The sequence below is a fragment of the Macrotis lagotis genome, chromosome 7 (assembly GCF_037893015.1).
Source record: "Macrotis lagotis isolate mMagLag1 chromosome 7, bilby.v1.9.chrom.fasta, whole genome shotgun sequence".
Taxonomy (NCBI): Eukaryota; Metazoa; Chordata; class Mammalia; order Peramelemorphia; family Peramelidae; genus Macrotis; species Macrotis lagotis.
Window position 1 is genome coordinate 84,651,865 of NC_133664.1, and position 14,468 is coordinate 84,666,332.

Sequence of the window (14,468 nt, forward strand, 5' to 3'; positions counted from 1 at the left end):
TAAGATACCCTTTGCAGGAATAGTGACAGTATGGATTTAGTTAAGATTCTAAAACTGGGAGTGGGAGAGGCATTGACAGGGGCTCAGTAGAAGCTAGGTCTTGATGGCAGGGATGATGTGAGATCACAGGAAAGCAGGATTCTACATGGAGAGATGGTTGGATAGCGATGTCTTCTGAGACACAGCGTTTCTGGTCCAGTTGGCCTGTGAAAAGACAGAAGTAAATTGTTGATCTTTGAAAAAGGAACTCATCAGGTCAGTGCTGCACTCCAGAACCAAGGGACCTGCCATATTCATGTCCTCTGTCCCCACTAGGCCAATTTTTGAGGTGCCAGATACTGGGCACCAGGACTTCGTGAATGACTTTTTACTCTCCCTCACAACATTTCTAGAGCCTGGTTCAGCCACACAAGCACCCTAGCAAAACAGAACCAAAAATAAGCTTCTCCATTGAGTCAAGAACTGCACAATAAGATGACCAGATTCCAGAATAGATCACACCAGAGAATGTATGCAAAGTATTGTAAACAGTTTTGAAATTGAAAAAAAGAAAGATACTTGGGAAAATGTGAATAAACAGAAGAAAATATTGAAAAAAATGAAGTACTTTGCACGAAGAAAAACCTAAAAGGTAATGCATTGTATGCCAAAAAATATTTGGCCACAAGGGTGATAAAAATGCCTAGCAAAGGGAGCCAAGAGGTCAGTAAAGGCAGGCACTTACCTGAGCTTTCACAAGTTTCCCTTCAAACAACTTTAAAATAACACCTCCAAATGAATTCTGGAATGACAGAGCTGGCAAAAGGATAAGGTGAAACAGTTTTCTACTCAAGACAACACAGAGGTCTTTAGGACTGTGGATGAAAGTGGAGTATTGTCCATTATGGGCCAGGTCTTGGCAAGCCAGCAACAGGACTTCAGGGTAATTGAATCAGTGGCAGCTTCTGGAACTCTTACCACAGATGGTAAGGGGGACCCATTCTGGCATTACCCATAGGTGGTTCATGGTGGAAGTCCTAGGGTAATGAGGAGTATGAGCATACTAGAATGCGCAGCCTCAAGGGAATGAAAGCTCTGGTCACAGTTCTGGGCAGAAAAGAAATCTTGTTATCACTCAGAGACTATAGTACAGGCCAAAAAAGCAGTGACCAAACCTTTCTTTAACTCATATCACCTTGGTGCTCCCTCTAACCTCAGGAGCAGAGACCCACTTTAACAAAGAGGTTAAGAAATGGACTGGAAAAAAGAGCAATCAGCCACAAAAGACCTTGACCATAGAAAGTTTCTATGGTCAAAGGGAAAATCAAAATACAAACTCAAAAAACAACAAAGCCAAAACAACTGCACTCACAGCCACAAAGAGAAAACATAAATTGGTCTCAGTACCAAGAGCTCAAAACAGATTTTAAAAAATCAAGAGAGGTAGAAGAAATACTGTGAAAAGGAATTAGTGACACAAAAAAGTCATGAAAAAAATCAACAGCTTGGTAAAAGAGGCACAAAAATACTGAAGAAAATGACACCTTTAAAATAGACTTGGAAAATGGGAAAAGGTATATGAAATTCATTGAAGAGATGAACTCCTTTAAAAGCAGAATTGACCAACTAGAAAATGATTTACAAAAATTCATTGAAGAGAAGAATTTTTAAAAGAAAAACTGGCCAAATGGAAAGAGGTGCAAAATAATTCCTTGAAAATTAGAATTGAAAAGGACTCATTTTGAAAATATACAGAGAACTGAGTCATTTTAAAAAAAAAGCCATTCCCCAGTTAACAAAATGGTCAAAGGACATGCAAAGGCAATTTACAGAGGAGATCAAAGCAATTCACAGTCATATGAAAAATTGCTCTAAATCATTACTTATTAGAGAAATGTAAATTAAAGCATCTCTGAGGTACCACCTCACACCTCCCAGACTGGCCAATATGACTAGAAAGAACAGTGATCAATGTTGGAAGGGATGTGGGAAATCTGGGACACTATTACATTGTTGATGGAGCTGTGAACTCATCCAACCTTTCTGGAGAAAAATTTGGAACTACACCTAATTTACTACATTGCTTTTGATCTTGGTTACAGTGGTTTTATCTGTGCAAAAGCTTTTTAATTTAATGTAATCGAAATCATCTAATTGGTTTTTGGTGATGTTCTCCAACTCTTCCTTAGTCATAAACTGCTCCCCTTTCCATAGATCTGAAAGCTGAACTAGTCCTTGATCTTCTAATTTGCTTATAGTATTGTTTTTTTTATGTCTAAGTCCTGTAACCATTTGGATCTTATCTTGGTAAAGGGTGTTAGGTGTTGGTCTAATCTAAGTTTCTTCCATACTAACTTCCAATTATCCCAGCAGTTTTTATCAAAGAGGGAGTTTTTATCCCAATGGCTGGATTCTTTGGGTTTATCAAACAGCAGATTACTATAATCATCTCCTGCTTTTACACCTAGTCTATTCCACTGGTCCACCACTCTATTTCTTAGCCAATACCAAACAGTTTTGATGACTGATGCTTTATAATATAATTTTAGATCAGGTAGGACTAAGCTACCTTTTTTTGCACTTTTTTCATTAAGCTCCTGGCAATTCTTGACTTTTTCTTTCTCCATATGAATTTACTTACAATTTTTTCTAACTCATTAAAGTAATTTTTTGGAATTTTGATTGGTAGGGCACTAAACAGATAGTTTAGTTTTGGTAGAATTGTCATTTTTATTAGCTCTACCTATCCATGAGCAGTTGATATTTGCCCAGTTATTTAAATCTGATTTAGTTTGTGTGAGAAATGTTTTATAATTATTTTCAAAAAGATTCAGAGTCTGTCTTGGCAAATAGACTCCCAAGTATTTTATATTGTCTGAGGTTACTTTGAATGGGATTTCTCTTTCTAGCTCTTCCTACTGTATCTTGCTAGACATATATAGAAAAGTTGAGGATTTATGAGGGTTTATTTTATAACCTGCAATTTTGCTAAAATTGATAATTGTTTCCAGTAGTTTTTTGGATGATTTCTTGGGATTCTCTAGGTAGACCATCATGTCATCTGCAAAGAGTGAGAGTTTTGTCTCTTCCTTCCCAATTCTAATTCCTTCAATTTCTTTTTTCTTCTCTAATTGCTGACACTATCATTTCTAATACAATATTGAATAGTAGTGGTGATAATGGGCATCCTTGTTTCACCCCTGATCTTATTGGGAATGCCTCTAGCCTCTCCCCATTGAATATAATGCTTGTTGATGGTTTCAGATAGATACTGCTAATTATTTTAAGGAACAGTCCATTTATTCCTACACTCTCTAGTGTTTTTAATAGGAATGGATGCTGCATTTTGTCAAAAGCTTTTTCAGCATCTATTGATATGATCATATGATTTCTGATAGGTTTGTTGTTGACATAATTGAATATACTAACAGTTTTCCTAATATTGAACCAACCCTGCATTCCTAGAATAAATCCTACTTGATCATAATGTATTATCCTAGTGATGTCTTGTTGTAATCATTTTGCTAAGATTTTATTTAGGATTTTTGCATCTATATTCATCAGGGAAATAGGTCTATAATTTTCTTTTCTCTGTTTTAACTTTCCTGGTTTAGGTAACAGTATCATATTGGTTTCATAGAAAGAGTTAGGCAGAGTTCCATCTTTCCCTATTTTTCCAGAGAGTTTATATAGAATTGGAACCAATTGTTCCTTAAATGTTTGGTAGAATTCACTTGTGAATCCATCAAGCCCTGGAGATTTTTTTTTTTAGGGAGTTCAATGATTGCTTGTTGAATTTCTTTTTCTGAGATAGGGTTGTCTAGATATTTAATCTCTTCTTCATTTAACCTGGACAACTTATATTTTTGTAAATATTCATCCATTTCACTTAGATTATTAAATTTATTGGCATAGAGTTGGGCAAAATAATTTCGAGTTATTACTTTAATTTCCTCCTCATTGGTGGTGAGTTCACCTTTTTCATTTATGATACTAGCAATTTGGTTTTCTTCTTTCTTTTTTTTAATCAAATTGACCAGAGGTTTATCAATTTTATTGTTTTTTTTCATAATACCAACTTTTGGTTTTATTTATTAATTCAATAGTTTTTTTGCTCTCGATTTTATTGATTTCTCCTTTAATTTTTAGAATTTCCATTTTACTATTTAATTGGGGATTTTTGATTTGTTCTTTCTCCAATTTTTTAGTTGCATGTTTAGTTCATTGATTTCCTCTTTCTCCAATTTATTCATGTAAGCATTTAGAGCTATAATATATCCCCTGAGAGTTGCTTTTGAATGAATCCCATAAGTTTTGGTATGTTGTTTCATTATTATTATCTAGGATAAAATGGTTAATTCTTTCTATAATTTGTTTTTTGGTCCACTCATTTTTTAAAATGAGGTTATTCAGTTTCCAATTTGTTCTGGGTCTATATCTCCTTGGCCCAATATTGCATATGACTTCTATTGCATTGTGATCTGAGAAAGATGTATTCACTATTTCTGCCTTTCTGCAGTTGATCATTAGCTTTTTATGTCCTAAGTGCATGGTCAATTTTTGTATAAGTTTTTTTGCTACACCTAAAGGGCAACAAAAATGTGCATACCCTTTGACCCAGCAATACCACTACTGGGTCTATACTTTGAAGAGATGATGAAAAGGGGTAAAAACATGACTTGTACAAAAATATTCTTAGCATCCCTATTTGTGGTGGCAAAGAATTGGAAATCAAGTAAATGTCCTTCAATTGTGGAATGGCTGAACAAACTGTTATATATATATACATATATATATATATATATATATATATATATATATATATATGTCATGGAACACTATTGTTCTATTAGAAACAGGAGGGATGGGAATTCAGGGAAGCCTGGAGGGATTTGCATGAACTGATGCCGGGTGAGATGAGCAGAACCAGAAAAACACTGTACACCCTAACAGCAATATGGGGGCAATGATCAACCTTGATGGACATACTTAATTTCATCAGTGCAACAATCAGGGACAATTTGGGGCTGTCTGCAGTGGAGAATATCATCTGTTTCCAGATAAGAACTGTGGAGTTTGAACAAAGTTCAAGGACTATTCCCTTTAAGTTAGAGAAAAAAAAATGAATGCAAGCCTTTCCCTAATTAAAAAATGGTTAATGTGTGTGTGTGTGTGTGTGTGTATATATATATATATATATATATATATAAATATATATAATTTTATTATATGTCATAAATATTTATATATGTGGATTCTTAGAAGCTTTGAACAGTTTTTCATAGAAAATGTGATCTTTTTAAGTGAATCACATCTTAATGTTTGGGGAAACTACTTTTGGGGTGCTTTTATTGAAATTTTATTTAATTTTTACAATTATATGCAAGGGTAGTTTTTTTTAAATTTTATTTATTTAAGGCAATGGGATTAAGTGAGTTGCTCAAGATCACAAAGCTAGGCACTTAAGTGTCCAAGGCTGGATATGAACTCAGTCCTCCTGACTCCAGGGCCAGTGCTCTATCTGCTGTGCCACCTAGTTGCCCCCATAAGGGTAGTTTTAAACATTCTCCCTTTTCCAAGTTATTTTTCTACCACCCTCTTTTCCTCCCCCTCCCTAGAGAAGCAAACAAATTGGTAAAAGCTATACATGTACAATCTTAATAAACATAATTCCATATTATTCATGTTGTGAAATAGGAATTAGAATTAAGGCAGGGAGCCACGAGAAAGAAACAAAAATACAAAAGAAGTTTTAAAAAAGTGAGTACAGTATGCTCTACTCTGCATTCAAAATCCATAGCTTATTCTCTGGATCTGAGTAGTGTTGTCTTTAGAAGGTCTCTCAGGGTTGTCCTAGCTCTCTGAACTGCTGAGAGGAACTGCAGCTATCATAGTTGATCATCTCACAGTGCTGTTGTTAATGTGTTCTCTTGGTTCTGCTCACTTCACTCACCATCAGTTTGTGTAATTCTTTCCATGGTTCTCTAAAGTCCAACCACTCATGATTTCCTACAAAATTAGTTCTTCATTACATTCATGTTTCAACACTTGTCCATCCATTCCCCAATTTATAGGCATCTCTTTGATTTCCAATTCTTTGCCACTGTAAGAGCTGCTCTAAATGTATTGGAACATGTAAGACTTTTCCTGTTTTTTAATGGTCTCTTTGGGATACAGTGGTATTGCAGGGTCAAAGGGTATGATGAGTTTTATTGTCCTTTTGGTGAGGTCCAGATTGCTTTCCAGGATGACTGAATCAGTTCACAGCCCCACCAACAATGCATTAATGTTCCAATTTTCCCATGCCCTCACCAACATTGGCCATTTTCTTTTTTTATCTGATAGGTATGTGTTCCCTCAAAGTTGTTTTAATTTGCATTTCTTTTTATTAATAGTGATTTGGAGCGTTGGAATACAATTACGAAAGACTTTTCCCACAAATAAAATCATATATAAACAATTGGAAAAATGTCAAATACTCATGGATATGTTGATCTAATATAACTAAAATGACAATTATCCATATTAAATTCACTTGGTGCTTCACCAATCAAACTATCAAAAAACTATTTTACAAACCTAGAAAAAGGTCAAGAATAATAAGAGAATTGATGAAAAAAATGCAAAAGACACATATTTGAGTTTAATATACTCTAATGAAGGTCCCTTCACTGAATCCCTATATCTGCCTCAAACAGTATTTTATCAATTTACTTCTTTCTTTCTCATTGCCACCAACTTAATCTAGACTCTCACCAGTCTTTATCTCCTTTCTAATTCATTATTTGCAACTTCTGGATTAGTTTTCCATATATTCTCAAATAACTCCTCTACTCAGGATCCTTTAATAGTCTGCTGTTATTAAATAAAATACAAATTCCTTAGCTAGTTAGCCTTTGCTGAGTTCAGATTTGGTCTCAGGCACGTAACTGTGACCCTGGATAAGTCACTTAACCCTGTTTGCTTCAGTTTCTCATTTGTAAAATGAACTGGAGAAGGAAATGGCAAATTATTTCTTTATCTTTGCCAGGAAAATGTCAGCTGGGGCTATGAAGAATTAGACATGACTTAACAGTCTTTGATGACTCAATTATAGGATAATTTAAGAGAGAGAAAGAAAGATGTCTTTGCCATAGATGGAGATTTCTGAGGGGAAAAAATAATAGTAGCTAAGATTTTTTAGTGCTCACTTGATCCTCACTCACAAGGACCCTAGGAGGTAGGTGAAATTTTTATTCCCACCATTTGGGAACTCTTTTCAAGTTCAGAATATTGGATTTTCTTGTGGAAAATTATTTCAATCTGCTAATTTATAATTCAATTATGTACTCTTTCTTTGGGAGAATTTCAGCATTTATGGTCATTTTTATACTAGTAATTTTTTTAATTTATTCATGTCTTGGAGCTTACAGTCTGAATTGGGCTTTGATTTAGGGTCAGGCTTCAACTTCATTGTGCTTCTGAGTAGGATAGTCAATCCAACTTTGTTGTTCCCTGGTTTGCCTGGGTTTCTTTGCTGACCTCCATCTCTCCCACGGTTAAGTCACTCTGTGACCCTTTATAGTGTTTCAGGACAGTGTGCTGGGAACTCAGGGCCCTTGGCCTTGGCCCTTCTGGTCTGAGGCCTTTGACACCACTTTGGTTTGAAAGTGCCCATTACCCTTATCTTGGACTTACAAGGACTCAACCCTGGAAATAGCTGATCTCTTTGGATCTATATTAGGAAGCTCTAAGCTCTTGCTCTTCTAACATGAAGACTTGCAGACAACACCTGTCCCTTTCCCATTTCTGGAATTCATTGGGAAGTTGGTCTGTGCTGCCTTGGGGTTTCTGATTGCCTTCTTTTGAATTTTCAGGGTAGGAATCACATTGTGTTTTTTTAATTTGATTTTTTAATCATTCAGTCTAGTTTGTATTTCATGGTTTTGGTACAGTAAGTTTGTGGAAGCTGGCAATCTGCCTCTTGTTCAGGCAGTTATTTTAGTCTGTCACAGAACTTTAGCAGTCATCCCTTGAGGTTAGGTATAGCAAATGTTATCTTCATTTTACTTATTAGAAGGGAGTGGTTGTTGTTAAGTTTGATTCTCTTTGATCTCATTTGGAGTTTTCTTGTTAGTGATTTGTCATTTCCTTCTCTGACTCATTTTATAGATAAGGAATTGAGGCAAACAGGGTTAAGTGACTTTCCTGGGGTTACATATCTGGTCATGAAGTTGAGCTTTCCTGACTCCAAGCCTGGCATTCTTATCTATTCTCAGAGCCACCTCGCTGTTCCGTTGTACTTAGTGTTTGCATGCGTTAGGGCAGAGGGAAGAGTCAGATGATTATAATGTTTCTATCCTGGATAGTTACACAAATAATGGTCTTTGACATCAAGAAGTAGGAGATAGAGTTGAAATAAGATGAGAGATGCTTTTTACATTTAGGAATACTGAGTTTGAGTTGTAACAGAACATGTTAGAAAATGAGACTAGCTCTTTTTGGAGACAGGTGGTACTGGAGGGCATGGTTTGCTATTCCTTAACACAAAAGAATATTTGGAAGCTTTAGGAGAAGATAAGGTCCCAGAGATAGGTTATGAAAAGAAAGAAGAATCTATTGTAGTCTGTAGAAATAGTTCCATTTATGGGATAAAAGGAAGAAGAGGAGGAAAAGCTGAGAAATAACTGGAATATTGTATGACTGGTCTCTCCAGAGTTGTTGAGGAAGATTGGGATTGGGATTCCTAGATCTACTAATTAGGAAGAACCATTGCTAACCTTAAAAAGAATAGTTACCTTTTTTAGAAATAATTTTTTTTCAATCAACAATGCATCTATCCTTCTCTTTGTTAGAAACATGTGGTTAAATGAAACAAGTTTCTACACTGGCTACATCTAATTCTGCACTTTTAGTGACTTATTAGGTGATGAGTAGCATGATTCATTGTTCTTATGCTGGCATTGTGATTGGCCATTATACTGATTAGAGAGAATTTCTAGAATTTTTTAAAGTGCCTTTAACAAACATTGTTGTCATTGTATTTAATTTTTCTCCTGGTTCTGTTCTGTACATTTCATTTTGCATCAGTTCAATATATAGGTCTTCCCAAGTTTCTTTGAAACCATCTTCTTTATTACTTTTTTTTTTAGATTTTTCAAGGCAATGGGGTTAAGTGGCTTGCCCAAGGCCACACAGCTAGGTAATTATTAAGTGTCTGAAATTGGATTTGAACCCATGTACTCCTGACTCTAAGGCTGGTACTCTATTCGCTGCGCCACCTAGCTGTCCTCTCTTCATTATTTCTTATAGCAAAATAATAGTCTAATGCATTTATCCACCATAACGTGTTCAACAATTCCCCAGTTAATGGGTACCTCCTCAGTTTCTAATTGCTTGCCATTATAGAAATTTTTTTTAATATTTTTGTTTGGGGTTTATTTTGCTTAGGACCAATCTCTGCCTTAATTTAAACTTCCTCTAATTTCTTCTCCTATTTCCCTCCTGTTTTCCTGTTTAGTGAAATGCATTTTTCTACCCAGCTGTGTGTATGTATTCTTCCCTCCTCTGATCAGTTCAAATGAAATTGAGACTCAAATGTCAATACCTTCCCCTGACCAACTTCCTTCTTGATTATATAAATTTCTGCTGACTCACTGGACCATAGCAGATAATTTTCCCTAACCTTTTCCTCCCCTTTTTGTTTCTTGAACTAAATTAGCATTAAAATATAAACAGTTTAACCTTTTTAAAATCTCTTATGATTGTTCATTCTTGTTTTCCTTTTCTTATTTCTTTTTCTATTCTGGTTGCACCATGCAGTTCTGGTGTTTTCATCAGTAATGCTCAGAAGTCATCAATAGTTTATTTTTTTCTGCCTCAGTAAGATTATACTCCATTTCCTGGGTAAATCATTTGTTGTTCTACATCTTATCCTTTGCCTTCTGAAATATATTCTAAGCTCTTCACTTCTATTAAATTGGTGACTGCTGATTCCTTCTTTCTGACTAATGGTAATATTTTTTTCTTTGCTCTCATTTTTTTGCTTTAATGCTCCTGGGACTTTCATTTTGAGATTTATTTTAAGGGATGCTTGGTGAATTCTTTGCCTAGGTTTGGGTCTGAGCAGGGGGCTTTGGGGCTTGCCTTTTAGGAGATTGCTTTTGAACTCAGCTGCATTCAACCAGTGAAGTGCTCCAGAAAAACAGAATGCCAGAACTTCAGACTCCCCTTTAGTTTGGGATTTCTGTTCTGATTATTCTGTTTAAGACTGGATTAGAGGCTTAAAATGAGTTCCTGCTCTGCTCTTGGAAGTGAAAGCCACACTGTTGCTACTTGCTTCTGAACATGAACTTTACTTGGTTAACAGCCTAGGTCTCAGACCTTTCTTCATCCCTCATCCCTCATCCCATTGCCCCTTCTTTAGACGAGCTTCCATTTGTGACTTGAAAGTGGGTAGAATACTGTTCTTGTACCATTTGCAAATTAAATCCTTGTGCTGGATTTGGGACCTTCTCTTTAGTCTCCTCTGGCCTGGAGGATTCCACACATAGCTCCTGGTCAGACCCCATCCCTGGTATCCACAGACTTCTCTTTCTATCTCCCTCTGCCTACTTCATCTGGAGAAAAGAACTCACTTGGATTTTTTTCCCCTTGAATTTCCTGAAAAATATTCAGTCTAGATCTTTTGGGAAGAAATTTTCTTTTTTAGAGGAATAGATATTGCTCTACTTCCTGTTACTCTACTTTCTTTACTCCAAGAAAGTTTCAGTAGAAGTAGCAGGTAAACATGGATAGAAGAAACCTGGATTGCAAGGAATTGAGGAATTAGTTGGTAATAGGTATAGATTACTACTTTGATGAATTTGCCAGCAAAGTAAAAAATGAAAAACTTAAAGAGATAGAAAAAGAAGCAGAGTGATGTAGTGGAAAGAGCACAAGAGAAATATGGAAGCCAAGGGTCTCATCCCTGTCCTGCTAGTCCTAGCTTTGAGTTCTTGGGCAAATTAGCCTCTTTGCATTTCAGTTTCCCTGTCTATGTGAGAGCTAAATACTAGATGATTTCTGTTGCCCCGATTTTGTTACTGTGGAAATTTAAAAGTTAACATATTTGAGGGAAATTGTTCATTTGTTTGAAGGATGAAATGAAGATTTTTAAAGGATGAGTAGATATAAGAGAGTGAGGTAATGACTGATAGTTGTGGGGATCAAGGACACAAGGTACTCTCTCAGAGGTAAGGACAATAATTGCTGGAACAAGAGAAAGGAAGGTCTGTGAACCCAAAGAGCTTGAGGGATACTGTGAAGAGTGTTAGGTTTAGGTTTGGTAACTTAAACTTGAGAGTGGAAAATCTTTGAAGCAACCTTTGCAGGTTGCTCTTTAAACAGCAGTGAAAATTTTCCTTTTCTTAACTCAAGGAAAGATTTCATTGACATCCAGCTCTTATGAAAAATTGAAATTTACTTTACTTGATACAACTTCAGAAGTGGTGGGAGTGGGGTCTTACTGTTTTTAGTCGTTCGTTTAAACTTCATGAGTGAGATTCATCAAAGTCTCTGGGAGGGGGTAGAGAGTTTTGAAGCCTTCAGTTGAATTTTAGTTTGGCAAAAATAGCTTTCCTTGTAATCCTGTAAGATTGTTTTATTGACTTTTTGTAAGTTTTTATATGAAAGTTTGTCTTTGCATGGACTTTTTCCTTCCCTAAAACACTTTGAATAACATTAATTTTGTGGGCAAGGCCACAGCGTATGAGATCTGATATCACTTCACCTTTAATCATAGTTTCGTTATATGTAAAATGAAGGTGAATAGGTAATTTCTCAGATCCCTTTCAATTTTATCATTGTACAATTCGAAGTTTTGCCTATAAAATGTTATTTGAATCTTTACTCTCCTAAGAAAGATCTTTTCTGCTTACTAGACAGTATGTATTATAAACATATTTCACAGTAGTTAGGTAAATTTCAGCTCATGGTACTTCTGATTTTTAGTGAAGATATGTTTAGTAGAAGTACAAATTCAGAATTACGTGTTTGTGTTGTGTGTGTTGAGTATTGATTCTTCTATTGTGAATTTTTTGTGATAGTTTATTTTCTATTACATTTAAAAATGAACAAATAGTTTATTTTCTGTTAAATTTAAAAATGAACAAGTATGTAAATGAGAATACATTGTTTAAGGCTTATTAAATACACTTTTTTCTTTGTCTTTTTATAGCTTCTGGAAATTAATTGGACAGGACTAACTAATCTTCTGGATATTCCTGGACTAAAGTAAGCTTAAATAATGTGGAATAATAGCTAATTAAGTAATATTTTAATAAATTTCATTTTTAGTGATTGTTGCTAAGCCATCTGTATTTTGATAATAATGTTGACATAAGACATCTTTTTCTTTCTTATAATCTTCTGAAAAGGGAGGTTGCATCTTAATACCTTTGTAACAGTATAACCTATTTGAGGATACATTACTTTATTACACAGATACACATATATGTTTATTTTTATTTAAGATAATAATTTAATGAAGCAGCCAAATATTTGAACATGTCATCAAAAGATGATCCTTTGATTTCAATTTGCCTTTCAAGTTATTCTTCCATCTAGGCTTTTGCCACATTTCATAATTTAAAATCACTGATTGATAGAATGGTTGCTTAAAGACATTGAACACAAATTACATTATATTCTCTGGAATTTGGGGGGGAGGGGTGAAATAAGGAACTTGAAAAGTCACATCACCTCTTTGGAGTGTCTTCAGTAACCTGAAACAGTGAAATGTTGACCGAAAATGCAAGTCCTTTCATGCAGTAAGCATTTGTAAACTTTCTGGAGAACACACCTCTTCCTGGTTAGAAAAATGTAACCAATCTTGTTTTATTGTTGTTCATTAGCCCCAAGCTTTGAATGGTAATCATTTATGGTAGACTTATAAGTCACAAACCTGAAAAGGACTGTAATTATGGACAACAGTTCTTTTGTTGTGCTGCTTATTATATCTGAAAGTTAATTCTCATTCGGTTTCCATATATTTCTGTATTGGAAAAGTCTTTTGCTTGCATGTTTGGTTTTTATGTCTTTGAATGACTCTCAGATATAACTCATTTTATAGTTATTTAAATTAGGAATTTATGAAATGTTTAATAAGCATACTTATATCAGTCCTAACTAATTTTTTTTTAGATTTTTTTTTCAAGGCAGTGGGGTTAAGTGGCTTGCCCAAGGCCACACAGTTAGGTAATTATTGTCTGAGGCCAGATTTGAACTCAGGTATTCCTGACTCCAAGGCCAGTGCTCTGTCTACTGCACCACCTAGCCGCCCCAGTCCTAACTAATTTTATATATAACTTTGGTTTTTCTACTATTAAACAGGCCATTATTCTGTTTTCATTCAAAATCTGTATTTTAGGGGGAAAGTCCTTTCTGTTTTCTAAATAAATTGATGCTTTCTCCCTAACCATACTAAGTGACTAAATGTTTGTAAAAATAAACTCCATGGATGATAATGTGCTATGACATTGTAAAGAGGACAAACCCTGCCCACACCAGGAAAAGAATCCCTTCTTCAGTCCAGTAGGACAAGTGTCAGTGTGACTACTGCTTGATGACCTACTTTGCAGTAAAATACTACTGAGACAATCCTTTCCCCTTTTGGAAAGCCCTTATTATTAGATCCCCCCCTTATATTAAACCTAAAATTGTTTCTTTAAAACTTCCACATTGTTCCTAGTTCTTCCCTCTAGGACCAAACAGAATTAATAACCTACATGACAGTCTTGGAGGTTTTTGAGCACAGATATCATTCATTCTCGAGTCCTCTCCATTCTAAAGCTCTATCAATTGTCTTTTGGTATGAACTTAAGATTCTCTACATCCTGTTTACCCTCCTTGGATGCTCTTCAGATTATTGATGTCCTTTTTTTCTGTTTTTGTAGATCATACTCAGGTTCAGAGTTTGGGTGACATACCCAAGGTCACATTGGTGTTGTATCAGATGAGTGATACCCAATCTAAATCCAGAGTCAATGTATTTCTTCCTAGGAAAATCTCTGACAACTTGGGAGCCTTCCTTTTTTTTTTTTTTAAAGGTTTTATTTTGAGTTTTATAATTTTTCCCCTAATCTTACTTCCCTCCTCTACCCCGCCACAGAAGGCAATTTGGCAGTCTTTACTATTTGATCCAAATTGAGTGTGATGAGAGGGAAATTATATCCTTAAGGAAGAAACATAAAATAAGAGATAGCAAGATCATATAAGATACCAGTTTTTTTTTTTCTAAATTAAAGGTAATAGTCCTTGGTCTTTGTTCCAACCCCACCGTTCTTTCTCTGGATACAGATGGTATTCTCCATTGGAGACAGTCCCAACTTGTCCCTGATTGTTACACTGAAGGAATTTGCCCCCATGTTGCTGTTAAGGATGTACAGTGTTTTTCTGGTTCTGCTTTTCTCACTCAGCATCAGTTCATACAAATCCCTCCAGAGGGAGCCTTCCTTCTTAAGGCAACCCCC

General features: G+C 35.4%; 1 protein-coding gene across 4 annotated transcripts in view; it reads left to right on the forward strand.

Annotated features, from left to right (window-relative positions):
* The window catches only part of ESYT2 (extended synaptotagmin 2), a 113,341-nt gene that overhangs the window by 65,243 nt on the left and 33,630 nt on the right, over positions 1-14,468 (forward strand). For all 4 annotated transcript variants that reach the window (XM_074193244.1, XM_074193245.1, XM_074193246.1 and 1 more), the window contains exon 7: positions 12,176-12,231. In XM_074193244.1, coding sequence (XP_074049345.1) covers positions 12,176-12,231 — 56 coding nt within the window. The remainder of the gene's footprint in view (positions 1-12,175; positions 12,232-14,468) is intronic.